Source organism: Ascaphus truei, chromosome 5 (assembly GCF_040206685.1).
Source record: "Ascaphus truei isolate aAscTru1 chromosome 5, aAscTru1.hap1, whole genome shotgun sequence".
NCBI classification, from domain to species: Eukaryota; Metazoa; Chordata; class Amphibia; order Anura; family Ascaphidae; genus Ascaphus; species Ascaphus truei.
Genome location: NC_134487.1, coordinates 237,892,764 through 237,914,940, shown reverse-complemented (window position 1 = coordinate 237,914,940; position 22,177 = coordinate 237,892,764). Strand labels below are relative to the sequence as shown.

Below are 22,177 nucleotides of genomic sequence, written 5' to 3'. Positions count from 1 at the left end.
CCCACACTCTCTCCCTCTCTCCCCCACACTCTCTCCCTCTCCCCCCCACACTCTCCCTCTCCCCCTCTCTCCCCCAGTCTCTCCCTCTCTCCCCCACTCTCTCCCTCCCTCTCTCCCCCACTCTCTCCCTCTCTCCCCCACACTCTCCCTCCCCCACTCTCTCTCTCTCGCCCCCACACTCTGGATCTGGATATCTTATTTACCCTATATATCTTAACTGCCCTATACTACACCGAAATAACCTATACTGCTGTCTTCCAGATCTGACTCAAGCTTCACACAGAAGACATCAGAAGACAGGTAGGGAACACATCCCCTCCAATGTATAACATTGCGGGAATGAGGTACCTGGACATTGAGGGACTGCGGATCAGGTAAGATCCCAGGCGGGATTGCTGCTTTAGTTATTGTTAAGCGGGGGCGTCCAGACACTGGTTATGGGGTTCAGGAAACTAGTCATTCACACCTGGCTTTTATTTCTAGATCCGACATTTACACACACACACACACACACACACACACACACACACACACACACACACACACACACACACACACACACACACACACACACACGTAACAAGGACTAATTGTAGTATAATGTAATACAATAAATACATTTATGTCAAAAACGAATGTTGTTATGACTAGGAATTTATTAAATGTATTTTATTTATATATTTTATTTTAAAGCGGGGTTGGAGGCGGGACTAGGGTTGGGGGCGGGACTAGGGGCGGAGTTGGGGGCGGGACTAGGTGGCGAGTAGATTTTTTGGTTGGGCGAGTAGATTTTTGGGTGATTTGTCGAACACTGTATATATATATATATATATATATATATAGCAACTGTAAATATTCCTGTATATTCATTTGCATGTCTTAGACAGGTCTGCAACCCTGTCTTTCACCATTATCACCCAGCAAACAGCACTTCTACTGCAGCAAGGGATTCTGGGAAATGACATGCAAATGTCATATATATAGATTAGATTATAAGATCTGTGGGGAAGGATTCCCTTCTCCCTGTATTGTATCTGTCCCTTTGTATATTAGATTGTAAACTGTGCAGGTCAGAATGTGCCTTACTGTATTGTATCTGTATCCTTTTGTATATTATAGCAGGGGAGGGCAAACGGTCCCCACTGCACCACCTGCCTGCGCTCCCCCCGCCTTACCTTGTTTTCGGCGTCAAATGTCGCCGCAGGGTCACGTGACCCCCGGCAATATATGACACCATGGTGACGTGTTGCCAAAGACAAGGTAAAGGATGTTGCAGAGGCCTCACGCGATCCCACGGCATTTAATTTAAATGCTTTGGGGAAGAGCGTGGGGCCTCTGCAACCGCCGTGCCTCTCCCCCCCTGACAAATCTGGCACCCCAAGTTTGCGCACCCCTGTATTAGTGTTTAAATTCTGTGATCCTCTTCTAGTGGTTTTTTTCCCTCCCTTCTCCTCCTACTCCTCTCCCTGAACTATATCAGTTCTCCTCTGTAGCCTGCACTGCACCTTCTGCCCCTCCTTACATCTCAGCCCTAATTTCTCGCTATGCACCATCCCGACTCTTGCGTTCTGCTCAAGGATGTCTTCTTTCTACCCCCTTTTTATCTAAAGCCCTCTCCCGCCTTAAACCTTTTTCACTGACTGCCCCACACCTCTGGAATGCCCTTCCCCTCAGTACCCGCCTAGCACCCTCTTTATCCACCTTTAAGACTCACCTTAAGACACACTTGCTTAAAGAAGCATATGAATAGCACAGTGGATATTCTGAACACATGATACATAAAGCTTGGCCCCCTACAGACGCACTTACCAGAACTCCCTCCTACTGTCTCTGTACGTTCTCCCTACCTACCAATTAGATTGTAAGCTCCTCGGGGCAGGGACTCCTCTTCCTTAATGTTATGTTTATGTCTAACGCACTTATTCCCATGATCTGTTATTTATATTATCTGTTATTTATTCGATTACCACATGTATTACTACTGTGAAGCGCTATGTACATTAATGGCGCTATATAAATAAAGACATACAATACATACAATACAATACAATCAAAGTCTAATAGCAGCAAAAAAAATGTGTTATTGTTTTCAATATGACTCTTTACATTAATAAATCTCATGAAGTTTTCTTTGCTTGAGTTTTGCAGTTGACAAACTTTGATACACAACTCTCATTGTGTGTCACGCTGGCACAGTGTTATATATAAGAACGGCTGGTTTAACCTTTAGGCGAAATAGGCTGTCGCCTAGGGCGGCAGAATTTAGGAGGCAGCAACCACCTAGTTCACCTAATGCAGTTTCCTAACTGGGTAGGGGAAATTCGCTGAGCAGGGAAAGAGCAGGGCTATTGCTAGGGGGTTGGACAGTTTCCTCCATCCTGATTGTTGGGTAATGCAACCAATCAAGAGGAGCTATCAGGGGGCAGGACCAAGCAGTGGAGGCAGCAGCATGGACTGGAGAGAGGTGTGTCTGTGTGTGCGTTCTGTGGCTGTCCTGTGTGTATCTGTTATGTTCTGGTGTGTATCAGTGTCATTGGGAGATGAGAGAGTGTCATTGGGGGGAGAGAGAGTGTCTGTGTAATTGGGGGGGGGATAGAGCATCAGTGGGGGGACAGCGATTGTGTCAAGGAGAGTTTGGGGGGAGAGAGTGTAATTGTCATTGGGGGACAGTGAGTGTGTCAGTGGGGGAGAGAGAGTGTCAGGGAGAGTGATGGGGAGAGAGTGTGTCAGTGGGGGGTGGGGGTGAGAATGTCGGTGAGAGTATCTGTCAGTGGGGGGAGAGAGAGTGTCCAGGAGAGTGGGTGGAGAGAGAGTGTGCCAGGGTTCGTAGTGGGGAGAGTGTGTATAAGGGAGATTGGAGTTGAGAGAGTGTCAGGAAAAGTGTGTATGAGGGAGAGAGGGGGAGGGGGGAGTGTGTATGAATGTTAGACAAAATCTATTCATGTACTGTATAATGTTTTAATGTTTCAGTTAGAAATTTTTTCCTTTGTAATTAATTGGTTGGGGGTGGGGTTTTTTTGCGCAAGGACAAAGGTTCACCTCGGGCGTTTAATACCCTTGCATGGCCCTGTATATAAGTAGAGCATTATTATAATAGGGTAACTGCACTATAAGCCTGCATTTGCAGGATAGGAATTTCGCTCCATCTCATGGATTGGGAAGGCAGACGAGTCGGTTGCTGAAAATAACCAGGTGCTTTGTTACCGGAGGCCTTGTCTGCGTGGGTTCATGTTAGTTTATCCTGGAGCTATTACTGCCAGCACTGTAACAGCAGAAGCCCTGCAGTCAGTGTGTGTCACAATGTCACTGTGTGTCACCTCTACTTGAATTCCAGGGATAGCAGATCACTTTGGCCCAGATCCACAGAAGCTCCGTTATTGATTTAACGAGACATTAACCTAAGGTAACGTCTCGTTAGATGCTAAATTATTTCTTTAAAGCTCCATCACGCAGTGTTAAGTACGGATTTCACCCAGGAAGGCATGCAAAAGGCATTCCCCTTAACAATGCATATCCACCGAGGTCCATTATAGTTAATGCACGGATTTAACATGACGTTAGTTCGCTCATACCTAAAGGGAGCGTTATTTCCATCCAGACCCTGAAATATGGGTTTTGCTGGAGAGGAGAGAGAGAGAACACACACACACACACACACCATTGGAAACCTGTACTTTTAACTTATAAGGCTGCCCAGGGGCCCTGTTTGTTGGAAAGCAGAGTAGGTGTGTGCACACTCACCTTGCCTGCATCGTCTCCAAACTCAAACAGGTATGTCATAATGGCCTGGGAGGAGAGAAGCAGAGCGTCATATACAGGGGACAGCAGAGCAGAGAGAATCTCAGGGTTAATATGTACTCACATTCGTGTAGTTGTAATCGCTGTTTGTGGCCAAGAACACCTTCCCCACCTCCCTCATGCGGCTCAGCAGGAGAGGAGTCCTCACCTGGCCATGGAGAGATGAGAGGGATTATGGGAAACAATGTTATGCTAATTGGTTTTAGATTCAAAGGTTAGTCCCTCCTAGGACTAAAGTGAACGAATAATAGTGGCATGTTCGATAGGTTTAATGTAGACAATTGACACCATTTTTATATAAATCAAACAAGTATACATATTTTAAAATATTTCTTGAAACTTTTAATGTCTCCCAAATCCCAAAAATCTGTTTTGTGATAAAACTGTTCAATTTGCAGGGGACTGTTTATCTAGAGTGTCAGAACAAGGGGAAAAAACAATAATTACCAGATAAAATTTGATTTAAACCAAACCAGGGAAAATGTTATGAGTGATAGAAGTATCTTACATCTCTCAGGACATATTTCTCCAAATCTTTAAGAGTTTTCTCCTTTAGGCAGCCCTGTAACAAATGAAAAGGAAATTAGGGACTTGTGTATTTTATAGGCTTAATTCCTTCTAATACAATTTTTTTTTAAATAATCAAAAAACTATTTTTTGTTTAATTTTCTTTCCATGTCTAATTAGAAATAAGATCAATAATATCGTCATATAAATGCTCCTATTATTGCTTTCTATTAGTCCTCCCTATAACTCCATATAACCTCGACCTAGAACTCCTTCCTAACTGCTACCTATAATTCTTTTAGACTCCTAATACTAATACTAGAGGAAAAGTAGCCATATTTAGAGTAGTCAAGAATTTTACAAATTTACAAGCAGATATCTCTGGAAGTGCTAAAGTGCAGTAATCAGAGGAAAGGATCACAGAAAACAGGATAAAAGATTGTTGCTTAAAATAAGAATTATAGGTAGCAGTTAGGGAGGAGTTCTAGGTCGAGGTTATATGGAGCTGTGATTCCTTATACTCTTTCTATCCTCCAGTACCTGGGAAGTCTCTCATCCTGCATCTCACTATGTCCTCCCTACTGCTGTATCTGTTTACTGTTTCCTCACTTATTTGTGAACATCTCTGTTCTCTCCAACTTCCCCACTCCACACTGCACCATTATTTATACACCTTTCTCCCAACAACTTCTTTACCCCTCAATAAAAAACACCCACACAAATCCTTTATTCACACCCTCTATCTACTTCCTGCTGGTGGGGATCTCCCCTAAACCTGAAGTCAGACATACAATGCCCATGCCTCCCTGCCATATCTTCCCCTGTAAATTGTGTTAACCCTCTCATTTTAATACTGACTAACCTTAAAACTTGCCCCACAAATCAAGCATCCCAATAGCCTGCACTCATGGTTACTGTCCCACACTCAGTCACTCCTACCACCCATTGTGACCAAGCATTGTCATCTACAGCACTTATTCCCTCACCTGCTGTCTCTGTAAGCTCCCCATCAAACCTCTTAGATTGTAAACTCCTAGGGGCATGGATTTCCTTTCGTATTGTCTGATGTTGCTGCACTTATTGTATTTTTATAATTCCCTGTACTATATTCTTTGTGAAGCGCTGAGTACAATTTTGGCGCTATATAAATAAAGACGTATAATACAATACAATATTAACTGTGATAACAAAAGATGCAGATTTTATAAACCAGGGGCTGCACCATTAACTCCTTGGTTGTCAGATTGGCCAGCAAGACATTGCAAAGCCTGGGAAATACTGTATTAGTACAGAGGGGCGATAATTCATCAAAGTCTCCCAGCTGCAAAACTGGGGCAAAAAACAGCAGATTTATCAAAAGAAACAAAATCCCCCAAAATGTATGATTTTCTATTTGATAAATCTGGCTCAGTTTTATCTATTTTGTGGCCATGAGACTTTGATTGTACTGTATTGTTAAAGCTTTCATACATTCTGCTTTATTTGGCATTTGGAACAGTTCCAGTTTGTACAGAAAACCACGGTAAATTAGGAATAACTGCAGACAGCGTAAAAACATTGTTAACAATGACCTATGTTTAATTTATAATAATATCTCACAGATTATATATAAGAGCAGCCCCCTGATCTACCTCCAATATACCTGATGGAATCGAGCCTCAGCCTCCCAGAATTTGGTGGGTTTATGCACCATGTGCATTTAGATTGGCATAATCTGATCTAGCTTCTGTCCTGTTTTGTCATGAAATGCCCAGCAGTGACATGATTTCCCGCACGCCAGCAGAGGAGAGAAGGCGACTCGCAGCCCTTATCTCCTCTGTATTGTACTTCCTCTGACATGCTGGTGGCAGAAGCCGCAGTGAGATAGGGCATGGGGCCCCCTCTCCCCCTCCTGAGTGGGATCTCACCGAGTCATGCACATAGTCCATAGCGTCACGCACGTCCTGGGACATGCTTCGGAAAGACATGAACAGGTTCCCGTAGCGATACCCGGTCTCACAGCTACGAAAAAATGAGAGATATTTGTTAACTTTCAAAGAAGATGTGTCATGTTTTTGAAGGCGTTTGTTAGTTCAGCAATTTAGACCTCGGGAAGGTTTTTGACTCATAAGAGGGGAAAATAATATAATTCCATAAGCAGAATTTGATATATTCCATTAAAATATGTGCGCCTAGTAAGGCCACGCGTATAGTGCCTGCGACGGATGACGTCACCCGTCGCCACCCGCAAAAGTTGTATTTTGTTTTGCAGCGACATTGCTAGCGACCTGGCCACTGATTGGTTCAGAGGCTGTCACATGTGGCGACAGCCTCTGAAAAATCAAATTTGACCGGCTACCAAATTTTTGGTCGCGACGTCGCTCCCGTCGCGTTGCGCTTACTATAAGCTATTGGGACGGTGACAATGCATTTGTTTTGGAGCGGTGTCGCCGTCGCCAGGCACTATAAGCGCAGCCTTACTCATTCTATAACTCCTCCTATTGCTCGTTTTCACCACTCCCCATAACTCCTCCTATTGCTCCATAGAAACCTGCTTTATAGCTTCCCCTATTGCTCCATAGAACAGCTCTATATAACTCCTATTGCTCCCTATAACTCCTTCTAATGCTCCATATATAACTGCTCCCTATAACTCCTGCTGTTGCTCTAAATAACAGCTCCCTATAACTCCTCCTATTGCTCCCTGTAACCGCTCCCTAAAACTCCTCCTATTGACACTTCTCAAATCAGAACATGACCCACATGGGACAAATTAATTGCAGTATATCTTGATACAAGATGCCATGATACTCAAGATGGAAAGTATCTCACTTAGTTACAATATAACATCATAAAGGGGGTCTGTTTCCTCGGACACACAGCCCCAAAGATGAAATCTTAGGCTGATTAAATGGGTAACTGAGCACATGTGGTTATTTCTTGGCCCAGAAAAATCCTGACATACACTTGAGTGAGGATGAACTTACTTCACATATCGAGGACAGTTTGAGAAGAAATCCACTAAACAAGCATAGAGATACGTTTCTGTGGAGATAAAATAAATGACAGTCTGTACCTATATCTGCATTTCAAATGCTGAGGCCAAGTGTAAAGACTGTGTATTAGAATTAAGTCATCAATATTTATACTGTAAAAATGGAAATGGACAAAGGCTTTCTAAAAGAAGCCTATGTGGGACTAAGGGTTGTGAAAATAAAAAGTTGAGATACTATGTACCCCATAGTACCATAGTGTTTCTACCATTGGTTTTGGATCACTGTAAAAAATAAAAAAAACTGTTACATAGTGGCTAAATCCATAAGGAAATTCTGAGGACTCAATCTAATCATAGTGGTCTCAACAGACTTTATTTCAATATATCATGGGTATATATAAAGGAGTTCTTAAAAGGATGGTTCCTTCCATAGGAAGGGGCACATCAGAGCTACGAGGACATGTTCTTATAAACAGGTTTATTATATCATGAGTACATATATAATCAATAAATACATTTAGTTCAACATGCCATAAGTTGACTTTGCCATTCTGGGTAAGATTTTAGCCCCATTCATTTAAACACTATGAAGTAGCAGAGTGTGGGGACCGCTGTTCTGTAAAAGAGGCATGGTCAGAGAGGGCTCAGGACTCACCAGATAGGTTGAAGAGGGTGTTGAGGATGTGGAATCTCTTGGTGTCATCCCTCTGGATGAATTTATTGGGGTAAATCCCCCAGATTTCTGCCCTGAGAGAGGGAATAGTCAGTCAGAAACAGAGCTGCCAAAATAGGGTTAGGCTCATGAAACAAGTCTCCCTTGTCTCACTATTTGGAAGGTAGTCTCACTCATTGACAGTCAGTCTCACTCATTGGCAAGTCATCTCACTCATTGGAAGGCCCTCACTTATTGGGAAGTGGTCTCACTCATTGGGAAGTAGTCTCATTTAGTGGACGTCAGACTCACTCATTGGATAGTAAAAAAAAATGATGGTGTCTAGGCAGCTCTCAATTGAAGCAAGATATGACTAATGAAATGCTCTAGTGGTGCACAGGGATAATGAAGGGATCCTAACCCTCCTACACAATAATATAGAAAAGGAGGGGAGATTCCCAGCACTCAAAATAGACAACAGTGGGTTTATGCCAAAGAATAAAGTAATATATTGTATATTAAAAAAAAGATGCCTTATAGCTGTGTTGCAAACAACAATAGACAATGTGTACTGTATATACAAAACGACACAATAGTTGGCAGTGAGAGGGGTGGGGTAGGGAAGGGAACACCCAAGGTAGGGGAGGGCAGGGAGAGAAAAAGGGTGAGGAGAGGACAAAGGACACACTAGGTGGTATACGACAAGAGAATGCACGAGTAATTTGTAGGGATGAGGGTGGCAACGTTTCGGGCGGAATGCCCCTTCAGGAGGATTTTGAAGCCTTACTTACTCTTCCTTCTCCTCCCCTACTTATCATTTCTTTCTAGGAATTGCATTACCACAGTGACCTTGTGCTGAAATTATCATCCAAGAGGAGGGGGGGAAGACCGCCCCCCTGAGCCCCCCACACACTTATAATCCCAGTATCCCGTTCTGTAGGCAGGAATGGGAGCTGCAAAACTCCCCACCTGCTGAGCACCTCAAACAAATCTGTTCTTCCTACTGTATGCAGTCTTATGCACAAGAAAAACTTTTGATGTGTTAGTCCATTAAAAAGGTATCACAACCCAGGAGGGGTGTGGCTAGAGACACACAGAATGGCTGCTTAATTCAGCAGCTCCGTCTTGCCCAGGGAACAAAACTGAATAATAAAAGCAGAAACGAAAAACTATTATCTCAAATAATATACAACGCTCCATATGACTTCCAGGATGCCAGGGAGGGGAAAAAAATCTGTAGGTAACTACATTTTTTAAGAGATCAGAGCCCAGAGAAAAATCGGGATTTTGGCGGGAACCCCAGATCTCGGCCTGCAACTACTACATCGCCACGTTTCTGATGGAGACAATCACGAGTCCATCTGCAGGGTCATGGACCCTGCCACAAAAGAAGATTTAAAATCACTGTGCACAAAAGACAATTTCCGTGAGCTTCTGAGCCAACTGAAACAAACAATAAAATAAGAGCTCACAGAAATAAAATCATTTGTGGCACTGCCAGAACAGAGTAGATGATCTGGAAGTAGATCGAGAAACAAGGTCTAACATAAACATGCTATATAGATTCTATTAAGTGTTAACACTTAAACATCTATAACTACATGACCAACACCTAATTATAAAACAACTTCAGGACCAGATGGAAGATCTGGATAACCTTTGCAATATGAAATGCATTTGAGATGCAATATATGACTGAAAGTTATCTCAGAAGCTGTCCACCGCAAAACATACCTATGTATATACAAAAACGTTTTGCATTTATCCTCCAAACAAATGCAGGGCCCATCGGGCGCTTAAAGCCAGACCTGGTCCAACCGTTCAACCACGTCATGTGGTCAAACTACATAATTTTTCTGACAATCAAGAAGATGGCCAGAGAGCTGTAGAAGATATGATTAAAAAATGCAGATATCCTGATATTCACTGATCTGGCATTCTCCACACTGCAGAGGAGAAAAAAATTCAAGGAAATAACAACTCACTTAAGAAATAACGGAGTCCAATATCTATGGGGATTTCCGTTTCGCCCCATGGTGCAACAGAGGTGCTCAGAGCTGAAGAAGATCTGGGACTACCAGCACTCCAAACCACTCAGGCTGAGAGGCTTTCCAACAGACCCCCAGTGCTACCCAGAAGACAACACTGAGCCCAAGTTTCTACAAAGACGATCAGGAGAGAAGACATAGCAATGGACTCCAGAGTTCACCAAACAAGTGAAACGTTAATCAATCGAAACAATACCCACGGCGGATATAGACCAAAACACTCCCACCGAACACATGCAGAGCCCACTCAAACGATCTATTCAGGTCTGACTGTGAGTACCAGCAGCGACATCATCTAGCGGAGATGTCCAGTGTCCCCCTACACTCCCACAGGCATATCAATATTATTCCCGCCTCCCAAAAATGAATGTATATATTTAAGCCAAACGACATGGCAAAAATTCAGTTCCCTACTACGTACAGTAGGAATGAAAGAATCAAAGTCCATCATCGCTGCTTTAACAGATCAAATAATTACTCCCATGTCCCCCGTTCAACACCAGCAATAAAATAAAATACAAAAAATGGAAATGAATTATAAGCATTTATATTGCCCAATACTACAACCACATGTTCTAATGCCGGAGTGCTGGGTAGCATATGACACCTGACGCTGCAGTCCACTCTCTGACCTGACTGCACCTAATGAAAGATTCCAGACAGATGGTCCCCGCAGGCCTCTCATCACTGTTGAACTTAGCTGTGATATGCCTGTATAATTTTATATTCATAACTGTGAGCACTAAAGATGGCATTTTTTGGCAGGGCAGTCCATATTCCCCTCTACACCCCCTCGGACATGGGAATAACTTTCCTACTATAGGATGTTCTAATGCCGAGGGATGGAGGACACATGGCACCAGCCAATGCAGTACCTTACCGGCCGTGACACACCATGGAAAAGGTTGATCGGGCTGAAACTAGTAGGGAAATGTCAATATGTTTTTATATTCCTAATTGTGAGTACCAATGATGACATATATTGGAGAGGTTGTCCATGTTCCTCCTAAACTCCTCAAGGCATAGAAATAATCTCCCTCCTCCCAAAACTAAGCCAACAAATAAAACGGAAACACAGTTTCCTCTTTTTTTTTAAATTAAGCTGATGTGGTGTGTGAGAGATGTGTGCAGAGGTACATTTAATGGAGACCGATTAGGGTGAAATTATAATCTTGGCTTTATTGCGCCTGTTCCTTTAACAAGGAAAAACATACGAAAACAAACAAAATAAAGGCCTACTCCACTTTGGAGAATAACTAAACCTTTACTCCAGCCCTTTCTAGCTGGGTGGGTAGCTAAGCTGGTTACCACCCTAAACACATGTGTATATAGAGTTCCTGTCCCCTTGTCTTGCTTTCAGCATACAGTCCTTTTGTGTGCATCAAGACTTCATATTTTCCTCAGGTCAACCCAGTTGTGGGCTAAGGAAATCTCTGCAGTCCTCTTTCTCCTTATGTCAGCCCAAATGTGAGCTAAGGAATCTCTCTCCTGTTTCTCACACCAGGCTTTTCTAAAAGTCCTAATCAGCAAGGTGGAGTCTGGTTGATTGTCTGTGTGCAATTAACCAGCACACTGCTGGATTTAGAGGCAGTTTCTCTCAAACAGTGATAAGTCCCTGTTACATGGTGGGACCCTGCTGCGTTAATAGATCTTATACATACTCCCATGCCCCCCCATAACACCAATAACATAATACAGTAAAACAAAATAATACAAAAGTATGAATATAATTTATAGGCAACTGTATTTCCCCATATTAAAATCACATAAGCTATGTCTGGACGCCACGGTCCGCTGTCTGACCTGGTCACATCTGAGGAAAGATTGACCGGACCAGAGATTCCCACACCTCACCACTGTTAGATCTAACTACGATATGCGTGGACACTTTTATGCCCACATTTACATTCTCATTTTGATTGTCAAATAGCTTTTTAGAGGTTGACTATACTATACGCACTATGAGGATTCTGTGCATACAGAACTGCAATGATAGACTAAGGAAGCCTACTCCTGGATTCTGCTGACATGATGAAAATCATGGGGCAAAGAATGACTCCACTCTTAAACATTTTAAGAACAAATGGAATTTCTAACGTTAAAATGATATAAATAGATATAATCGTAACCCCTCATTATTTCCCTAGATGTATTAATATCTGTATACTAGTCCAGAGTTCACCTACCCTGTAACTGAGGGAGGATATTCAGCTGGGGAGTATCTGGGCTTGGGTCAGACAGCGCAATGGGACACATATCTTATAAATGTAACCTCCTGTGTATGGCAAGCAACACAGGCACACTGCCCCCTAGCAGGTTCTCCTCCAATGGACATGTGACTATGATGAGCCAGTAGAGAGGCTGACGAAGGAGGGACTTTTAAAAGGGGGCACCTTTGACAGTTGAAGGGAGATCCGTACGGTCATGAAGGACTTCATGCTTGATCCAGAGTGACTCGCGACACGGGACACAAACGTGTTGCTCCATGTGACAGTGCAGAGATGGAGCGGGTGGAGAGTGAGCCCAGCAGCTGGTGACCAGGAACAGCCCTGAATAGTGACAGCTCCACCCCCCCTCCCCCAATGGTCATAGGAGACAGTGGTACCAAAGTAACCTTCCCTTTTGAAGCATAGTTCTGCTACACATCAGCCATTAACACAAGCTCCAACGGTGTGCCAGCACTTCTAGTATTGGCCTCCTAGTTATTGACATTGCAATACACCCACGAATGTGATTGTGCTAAATGTAATGTTGATTATTGTGATTTATACAGCATGTGGTGATCCTGTAGCCAAGGATCACAAGGGCTTATGCTACTTTTATATACCTATAAAGTCAGCTATGTAACAGTGTTGTTGTAGTTATGTTCCGTTGTTTGGCTCTATGCCACAAGTTGTACGTATTGTATACATAAGGACTCAGGCCCCCACCTCAGTGACAGGTGCATAAGTCTGAAGTACAGAAATATAGAGGGGTTACATAAATAATGATGCTTTACTGTATATAGAGAGAACACAGAAATCACATACAGTGGTCCTCAGAATTGGAAGATCATGAACAATACTTATGGCAATAGCACAGAAATCATATCAATGCATCCCACTGCGCAATTGTCCCACAGTGTCTCTTATTCAGTCCCGGTGGGGATTGTAATGGGCCACTGCTAGTGCCGGCTCAGCGTTGGAGCTCATGTAGAGGTGTATGTGTGTTAATATTTGCATGCCTGATACTTCGGCAGTAGCCGTGTACGTTGAAAAGGTTACTGACGTGTTGTAGGGGGCGATTCCCTGGATGCACTTCCACTTGGTCTACTCACAGCTTCGGAACCCCAATTTCCACGGGTCGCTTCCATCAGGTGATGTGCCCTCCTTGATCGTATCCACTATCCTAAGTACGTGCTGTCCTGCCAGACTAGCCAGGCTCTGCCACTACACTGTATCACTTGCCAGGCTCCCCGGAACAAGTCCTCTCTATTTTATCTCTCTCTGCAGGTCTCCCTCGCTCACGTACTCATCTCTACCTAGATCTCTTCGCTCCTTCTTCTGAGATGTCATCCTTCTTGATATGCTATGATCTCAGTCCTTTCCTTGATTCACAACCATTGGCCATAGGGCATCCCAATCAATATACTGTACTTATGGGTGGTCATAGCGGTGATACATAAATACAAATTGTATATTAAAAAAAGGTTTAACCACTTAAATAAAAAAAAATGATATTACACAATCACCAAGGTATAATAACTTGCTCGCACACTGACCATTTAAAAAAGTGTTTTCCTGAGGTGAGGGTCCTAACAGACCTTTGACACAAAACCTCACCCGCCCACCCTAATTGAGCTGCACAAAAGGTACACCTAGTACCCTCCTCCCTACCTCCCCATCTTAGTGGCTGGTTTGTTACCCTGTTTCCCCTTCTCTTTATTGTTACCTGCTCTTACCTCACAAAATCCCCTTTTTATAATTTCATCTGAAATACACACAATCCAAGCCAAAGAGTTAAGCTTACCATGCAAGGCTCCCTTATCTCCCCTACACCACCTAGTGTAATTCACCTAGTGTAATTGTAACAAAACATTTAACAAGATTGAAAGGACATGGTTGCATCACACACTAGAACACAAAAGTATGTCTTCTACTCCTTACAGGTTTCCTCAAAGTAAATAGTCTAAATTAAAAACACAATGATTGACCTTGTTCAGGTTGCTGGATGCGTGCAAGCTGGGCAGTGATAAGCTGTAAGGAATCCGCTCCTGGGTTTGGCTGAAACCTATTCCTTACAGAACTATGCAGTTTCTAGACAACTCTCCCTTGTTTCTGCAATCAGTATCACCTGTGCTTGCAATCACTGCAGCTCTGTCTCTGTGCTCCATCATTGGAGGAATGCCCTCACACCCCTGTCCTTTGATTGGCTCCTTGCCCTTCTTATACTGGGCTCTCCCTTTCCCTCATGGCTGAGTATAAACCAAGTTGGACTTGGATGTAACTGTGTTTGCCACAAGCTACCTTGCCTTAGCCAATCTGTTCCTGTGCTGAAGTGCTAGATTCCAGTGCAAGCTTCAGTGTTCCTGTGGCCTGCTGCATTCCCTCCTTGCAGAGGCCTGCTCCCTGGTTCCTGTGGCCTGCTGCATTCTCTCCTTGCAGAGGCCTGCTCCCTGGTTCATGTGGTCTGCTGCATTCTATCCTTGCAGAGGTCTGGTTCCTGGGGCCTGTTGCATTCTCTCCTTGCAGAGGCCTGGATCCTGGGGTCTGCGGCATTTTCCCCCTGCAGAGGCCTGCTTCCTGTGCTGAATCGCTGGATCCCCAGTGCTAACCTGTGGAGTTCCTAGGCCGGTCTGCATTCTCCCCTTGCAGAGACCTTCATCATGGGCCGCTCCCGCTCCTCACGCAGAGGCCATACCCGTGCTGCAGCTGCTACGCTGAAGCGCTTCGCGCCGAACCCCAGCCTTAATATCGATTACCCTGCCGTCTCCAACCCTGAACCCAGCTTGTCTATGGATTACCCTGCCTTCTCCAACCCTGAACCGGCTATGTCTGACCACGGAATCTGCGCTCCGGACTTGGCTTCGTGGCCTAAGGTCGGTGTATATACATCCCCACCTCAGCCCCGTAGTCCGGTCCCGGTTTGTGGCGAACACATCCATTACATAAGCAAAGATGGGTGCCAGAAACTTTATTCGGTCAAACAGTAGCTTTAATAAGGTAGGCACATGTCATGGGAGACCAGGACTATCACACCAAGGATCAATATGCCAGACAGGACAACAGACAGGACAAAATGGATTTATTGGAAAAAAGGTATCCACAACTTTCAGTACAGAAAACATACACTCCCACCTGGGGTAACTGGGAACACCCTATAGACCTAGGTGCAGGGACCCCCGTGAGGAAGTTTCCTCCGTTCTGCTCCCAAACAGTGTTTAGCAAGCACCGCTTCCGAGACCCCAACTGCCTCACACAAGTAGCCAAAAACTCTGAGACCTGTAACTGCCAGTGGCTATGGCTGGAACCAGCTCTGGCTGGAATTCCCTAGAACTCTGAACTGAAATTCTCTTAGCTATAGAACTAACATGTCACAACATGGAAACATTAATGGAGGGATAAGGCCGGGTGCCTTCCATATGACCCAGCCCCTGATTGGTGGGTTTAACTGCAACATGCAGAAAGTTACATGGAAAGGTCACAGACAACTTTGCAACATTTCTCTTGAACACAGAATTATCTCCTTGTCCCTGAAGTGCTGGAACCAGGCTTACAATACATACATACATATATATATCAAAGACAACACAAAAATTAAGTAGCGCTAAAGAGGATGTGAAATAACCCTAATAAATGATAAATTATAATAACATATTTAAAATATTAAAATCAATTAAAATTACCACAATTTAACCTAATAATATCAACAAACCATAACGTGATAGTGAAAAAAAGGAAAATCCAAATTGAATGTTCCACTCAAACAAAAAATCCAGAGAGAAATATAGTCCCAATAGAAGATCCAGGGAGCGTCTTTGCAGCTTTAAGGGGAGTGGTATAGCCAACCACTTTTGGAATATATGAACAAAAAACAAACAAAAGCCCAAGCTCCATAGCACGTAACTGAGTAAAAAATAAGGTACATTTATTTAAAAAATCAGCAACCCATAAGAATGTGCACTTACAGGATTTCAAACAGAACCATTCGTGGGAAAGAAATCTCTATTGTGGTCATCTGCAGTGGTAGGATGAGTCCCAGGTTTGCAGAGTGGATGTAAACAGCCCAGGTTCAACATGAATTGGCAGCAAGATATAAAGGCATCCAATGCCTGCACGTCCTTTGCTCCCTCCTACAATGATTGCTAACACTTGAAATTACCGCCAGCCGGAGCGCAGGGAAGCCAGGGACTCCAAATACACCAACACAAACGCGATGACGTCACAGCAACTTTACAACATTTCTGTTGAACACAGAATTATCTCCTGGTCCCTGAAGTGCTGGAACCAGGCTTACAATACATATATGTATTGTAAGCCTGGTTCCAGCACTTCAGGGACCAGGAGATAATTCTGTGTTCAAGAGAAATGTTGCAAAGTTGCTGTGACGTCATCGCGTTTGTGTTGGTGTATTTGGAGTCCCTGGCTTCCCTGCGCTCCGGCTGGCGGTAATTTCAAGTGTATATATATATATATATATATATACACCCTCTTTGAATATATACAGTACACCCTCTTTGAATTCTATGGTTTTACATATCAGGACATAATAACAATCATCTGTTCCTTAGCAGGTCTTACAATTAGGTAAATACACCCTCAGATGAACAACAACACATGACATATTACACCGTGTCATGATTTATTTAACAAAAATAAAGCCAAAATGGAGAAGCCATGTGTGAAAAACACACACAAAGTACACCTTATGATTCAATAACTTGTAGAATCACCTTTAGCTGCAATAACTTGAAGAAATCGTTTTCTGTATTACTTTATCAGTCTCTCACATCGTTGTGGAGGAATTTTGGTGCACTCTTCTTTACAACGTTGCTTCAGTTCATTGAGGTTTGTGGGCATTTGTTTATGCACATCTCTCTTAAGGTCCCGCCATAGCATTTCAATCGGGTTGAGGTCTGAACTTTGACTGGGCCATTATAACACCTTGATTCTTTTCTTTTTCAGCCATTCTGTTGTAGATTTGCTGGTGTGCTCGGGATCATTGTCCTGTTGCATGACCCAATTTCGGCCAAACTTCAGCTGTCGGACAGATGGCCTCACATTTGACTCTAGAATACTTTGGTATACAGAGGAGTTCATGGTCGACTCAATGACTGCAAGGTTCCCAGGTCCTGTGGCTGCAAAACAAGCCCAAATCATCACCCCTTCATCACCGTGCTTGACAGTTGGTATGAGGTGTTTGTGCTGATATGCTGTGTTTGGTTTTCGCCAAACGTGGCGCTGTACATTATGGCCAAACATTTCCACTTTGGTTTCGTCTGTCCAAAGGACATTGTTCCAGAAGTCTTGTGGTTTGTTCAGATGCAACTTTGCAAACCTAAGCCGTGCTGCCATGTTCTTTTTAGAGAGAAGAGGCTTTCTCCTGGCAAGCCTTCCAAACAAACCATACTTGTTCAGTCTTTTTCTAATTGTACTGTCATGAAATTTAACATGCTAACTGAGGTCTGTAGAGTCTGAGATGTAACTCTTGTTTTTTTTGCAATTTCTCTGAGCATTGAACGGTCTGACCTTGGGGTGAATTTGCTGGGACGTCCACTCCTGGGAAGATTGGCAACTGTCTTGAATGTTTTCCACTTTTGAATAATCTTTCTCACTGTAGAATGATGGACTTTAAATTGTTTGGAAATGGCCTTATTACCTTTCCCAGATTGATGGGTAGCAACAATTGCTTCTCTTAAGATCATTGCTGATGTCTTTCCTCCTTGGCATTGTGTTAAAACACACCTGAATGTACCAGACCAGCAAACTGCTAAATCTTCGGCTTTTATAGAGGTGGTCACACTTGCTGATGATCAATTAATCAAGGGCATTTGATTAGCAGCACCTGTCTGCTACTTAGCATCTTAATTCCTATTGAAGCAGTAAGGGTGTACTTAGTTTTTCACACATAGCTTCTCCATTTTGGCTTTATTTTTGTTAAATAAATCATGACAGTGTAATATGTCATGTGTTATTGTTCATCTGAGGTTGTATTTACCTAATTTTAAGACCTGCTAAGGAACAGATGATTGTTATTATGTCCTGATATGTAAAACCATAGAATTCAAAGAGGGTGTACTTTCTTTTTCATACAACTGTATATATCATATAAAAATATTACTTGTGCGCACATTCAAATGTCTTAGACAGGTCTGCAACCCTGCTTTTCGCCATTATCACCTAGCATAATGTTCTTCCACTGCAGCAAGGGATTCTGGGAAATGACATGCAAATGAGCACACAGTGCCACCTTTTGTCTCATATATATCTCCATAATACAGATTGTGACCAAATACCTTTTTTGGCTGAAGGGTTCTTGTATGGGAACCTTAAATCCCACTGTCTTTTAGGGTAAAGCACATTCACAGGACCATCCAGCTCTGGTTTAAGTGCTTTATTTTCTTTGTCACTTCAGCAGACAAAAGCAAGACAAGCAAAAGAATCAAAAATACATCCTAGCTCTATCTGAGCATTAACTAGACAGCAATTCTCTATATAACTTTGGGTGGCTATCACACTTACCAAAGAATCAAACACAGATATCACAAACCAAACCTGTTGCAGGCCAGTGCCTGTCTGTAGCATCCAGCTCTCTTAGCTGGAATGAGGGGAGAACTGATCCAGGCTGTCCTTTCTAAACTCTGTAAATCCAGGCCAGGTGATCTGCACCTGGCTTCATTTGCAAAACCTTCCCTTTAACTATTAGTAGGGATAGGTATAATTTGCAAATGCTGGGTTTATCTATCTCCAAAACAACATCTTCACCACCTTTCCTCTCACAAAATGTATTAGTGACAGGTAATGGTGGGCTTGAACTTTATTAAAGCAGTCACATTTACCCCTACTGTCACACCTCCCCCCTTAAGTAGTGAGCTCTGGGGTAGCGACCCCAACAGGTTAATCCCGAAACATGACGCTTGAAAGTCAGAGGTTAGCCATGGATCATTCTGCCAGGAAAGTTCATCAGCATTGCCGTGCTCACTCCCCGTCTCATGCTACATGGTGAAGTCATACTCCTGTAGGGCCAGACTCCACCGCAGCAGCTTGGCATTATCCCCTTAGACCCGCCGCAATCAGCTCAGGAGATTGTGGTCCGCAATGACCGTAAAGGGGCAGCCATACACATATGGCTGGAGTTTCCGGAGGGCCCATACTATAGCTAAGCACTCCTCAATTGTAACATAAGCAGCCGTCCAATCTAAAAACTTGCAGCTTAGGTACATGACTGGGTGTTCAAAACCATCGGCACCCACCTGAATCAATACTGCACAGAGGCCAAAGTTAGAGGCATCAGTTTGAATCAGGATCTGCTTTTCATAGTCAGGAGCTACCAGGATTGGAGCGCTTGTCAGGGCAGCCTTGAGAGCAGAGAAGGCACTCTCACACTCTGGTCACCAGGTTACCGTGCGAGGGAGCCACTTTTTAGTCGTCAGTCAAGGGTTTGGCCAGAGCACTGTAGTGGGGTACAAACTTGTGGTAATACCCTGCAGTCCCCAGGAAGGCTAGCACCTGTTTCTTGGTCTTGGGATCCGGCCACCCCACAATGGCTTCCACCTTGGCGGGCTGAGGCTTGAGATGCCCCATGAATACCCTGTGCCCGAGGTATACAACTTCTGCCATCTCCTTCTCCATGCTCCACTTCATCTCCACAGACACTCGGTATGCTGACTTACGATTGGGGAACCGCGCGCTGGTACCTGATGATGGCCACCCACTGGAAGGGTTCCACGAACACTGGTAGTGGCCTCAGGGAGGCCTCAGCCCGATCACCTTGCCTCCCCACTCACTGGCAGGTATCACAGATGTTGCAGAATGCCGATGCCTCCCGTGATACCCCTGGCCAGTAGAAATACTGGGTCAGCCTGGCTCTCGTACGGGTAACCCCCTGATGCCCTGCTAGCGGGATCACATGCAGTAACTGTGCCAGGTACTTACGAGGTACCACCAACTGCCATTTGGCTGTCCATTGTCTGTATGGAGCTGCTGGGCTTTTTTCCTCGTATAAGAGCCCACGGCGCCACAAGATCTGCTCAGATCCGGACTCTGAGGACCGCTTAGCAGCATGCTGCCTTGTGCCCTCCAAGCTTGGGTCTGTCCGCCCAACATCCCGGAATGGCAGACTCTGTGTGACTAGGGCCAGTAGGCCGGAGCAGTCAGGGATATCAGTCACAGACAAGGCGGGCTCCACTCGCATCGGGGAGCGATGGGTTCAGGGTTTGACCTTGAACAACAGCTGATGCTGGGTCGGGATTCTGGTGACTATCTCCGAGTCACCGCGGCCACAACTATGGCACCGTTCTCCTCATAGCTGCATCTGAGCCGACCCAGATCATTGGCCAACAGTACAGCAGCATCTATATCAAGATGAGCAAAATGCAGATATCGCGGATGCATTGGCCCGCACCCCATTCCAGGAGCACGCGAGCTACTTGGAAGAATTTGCAGCCCCCCATCCACCAGAGACCCCCTCATCCCCTCCCCGGGTTAAAGGTGCTCTGGCCTAACCATATGAAGCCGAACCAGAGTAGCAGGAGTCCAACATAACGGAGGTCATCCAGTCCTTAATGGTCACCGGTCAGAGGTGCTTGATCCGGATGTCAGTCGGACCAAGCCTGACTGATGTTATAATGGCCCGTATTCAAAAGGCTTAATTTCAATTATTTACCAAACTTTCCTACTCACAACACAAGATAACAAATGACTATACATGAGAGAAGTGGAAGAGGAGCGTGAGAAGACCCTGGAATGGAAGGATTGCAGATAGGTTTGGGAATCTATATGAAAGGTTTCTCTTAGCACACTCATTAAGGAAATTAGTTATAAATTACTCTTCCGGTGGAATTATACCCTGGTAAAACAAAAACAGAAAATATACAGGACTTCCACCCTGCTAGGCTTTAGAGGATGTAGACAGATAGGGAACATGTTACGCACCTGGTGGGAATGTACAAATGTCAAGATGTTATGGACCCAAAACTATGATATAAATTAAATGTTAGGACATCTGACCTATCCCAGAAATAACCAGGATTCCAAGCGAAACGCATTACCCACTCATTTTCGGCCACCAGATGCAGAATATCGGCCAATTGGAAGTAACTAGCTCCTGAACTTTCCTCAATCTTTAATAAGATGTGGAAAATAATGCACATGGAAAATATAGGATTCCTACAATACATATTATATAAATTCACAGCAACCTGTGAACCATGGTGCAAATTATACTCGCAACCAGGTTAAATTATACACTCCATGATAATATGACAATATAATTATGAAAGTTCATCCTAGAAAAGCCCAGAACCCTACTAACTGCCAAAACATGCATATATTTTCTTAATAAGAAAATGAAACTGTGATAAATGATTCGGTACAATTGTTGTTGGAAGATAACTGTGTTCCTGAACCCTCCAATACCATTTTATTTTTCTGCACCCCTTCCCCCTCCAAAAAAAATTTGCTAATAAAAATGAGTTGCAAAAAAAAGGTACCTCAACTCCAATAATTACTACAAATATTACTGCAAATATTTGTATATTTAGTAAAAGTATTTGACCATAAGTTTTTACTTTTGTATCATTTATAATTCAATGTACAGTATAATTCTTAACCTGTAACATAATTACCAGTATTTTACTCCCTGCCCCCCTCATTTCTTGGTTTCTTTATTCCCTTCCTCTTAAAACTTCAATCAAAATGTTCCATGTAAAAAAGGAACTTACAAAGAGTCTTACTCTTTCTAGGACCAATATGGCTACTAGCACCCTTTATTGCACAGGACAATGGTATGTGTGCTGATGTTATGTTGGAAAGAAAGATCATTTCTTGTTATAAATAGCTCGCCTGATCTCACCCTGAGCTCAGAGACAGGGGTGTCTAACATTACCAAATTCTCCCACCACAATTGTGCCCCTCTTATTAACCCCATCACTGCCAGAGTGAGACAACAACTCTTTGCTTCCTTAAGGGAGGTGTTTTATTCAAGGTGCATGTCTGGGCT

At 43.7% G+C, this 22,177-nt stretch overlaps 1 protein-coding gene across 3 annotated transcripts in view; it reads right to left on the bottom strand.

Moving 5' to 3' along the window:
• The window catches only part of LOC142495807 (cytosolic purine 5'-nucleotidase-like), a 70,349-nt gene that overhangs the window by 35,929 nt on the left and 12,243 nt on the right, over positions 1-22,177 (bottom strand). For all 3 annotated transcript variants that reach the window (XM_075601790.1, XM_075601788.1, XM_075601789.1), the window contains exons 5-10: positions 7,935-8,026; positions 7,272-7,329; positions 6,213-6,306; positions 4,307-4,360; positions 3,863-3,946; positions 3,742-3,786 (exon numbers count right to left, since the gene is read on the bottom strand). In XM_075601790.1, the coding sequence (XP_075457905.1) occupies positions 3,742-3,786; positions 3,863-3,946; positions 4,307-4,360; positions 6,213-6,306; positions 7,272-7,329; positions 7,935-8,026 (427 nt within the window). The remainder of the gene's footprint in view (positions 1-3,741; positions 3,787-3,862; positions 3,947-4,306; positions 4,361-6,212; positions 6,307-7,271; positions 7,330-7,934; positions 8,027-22,177) is intronic.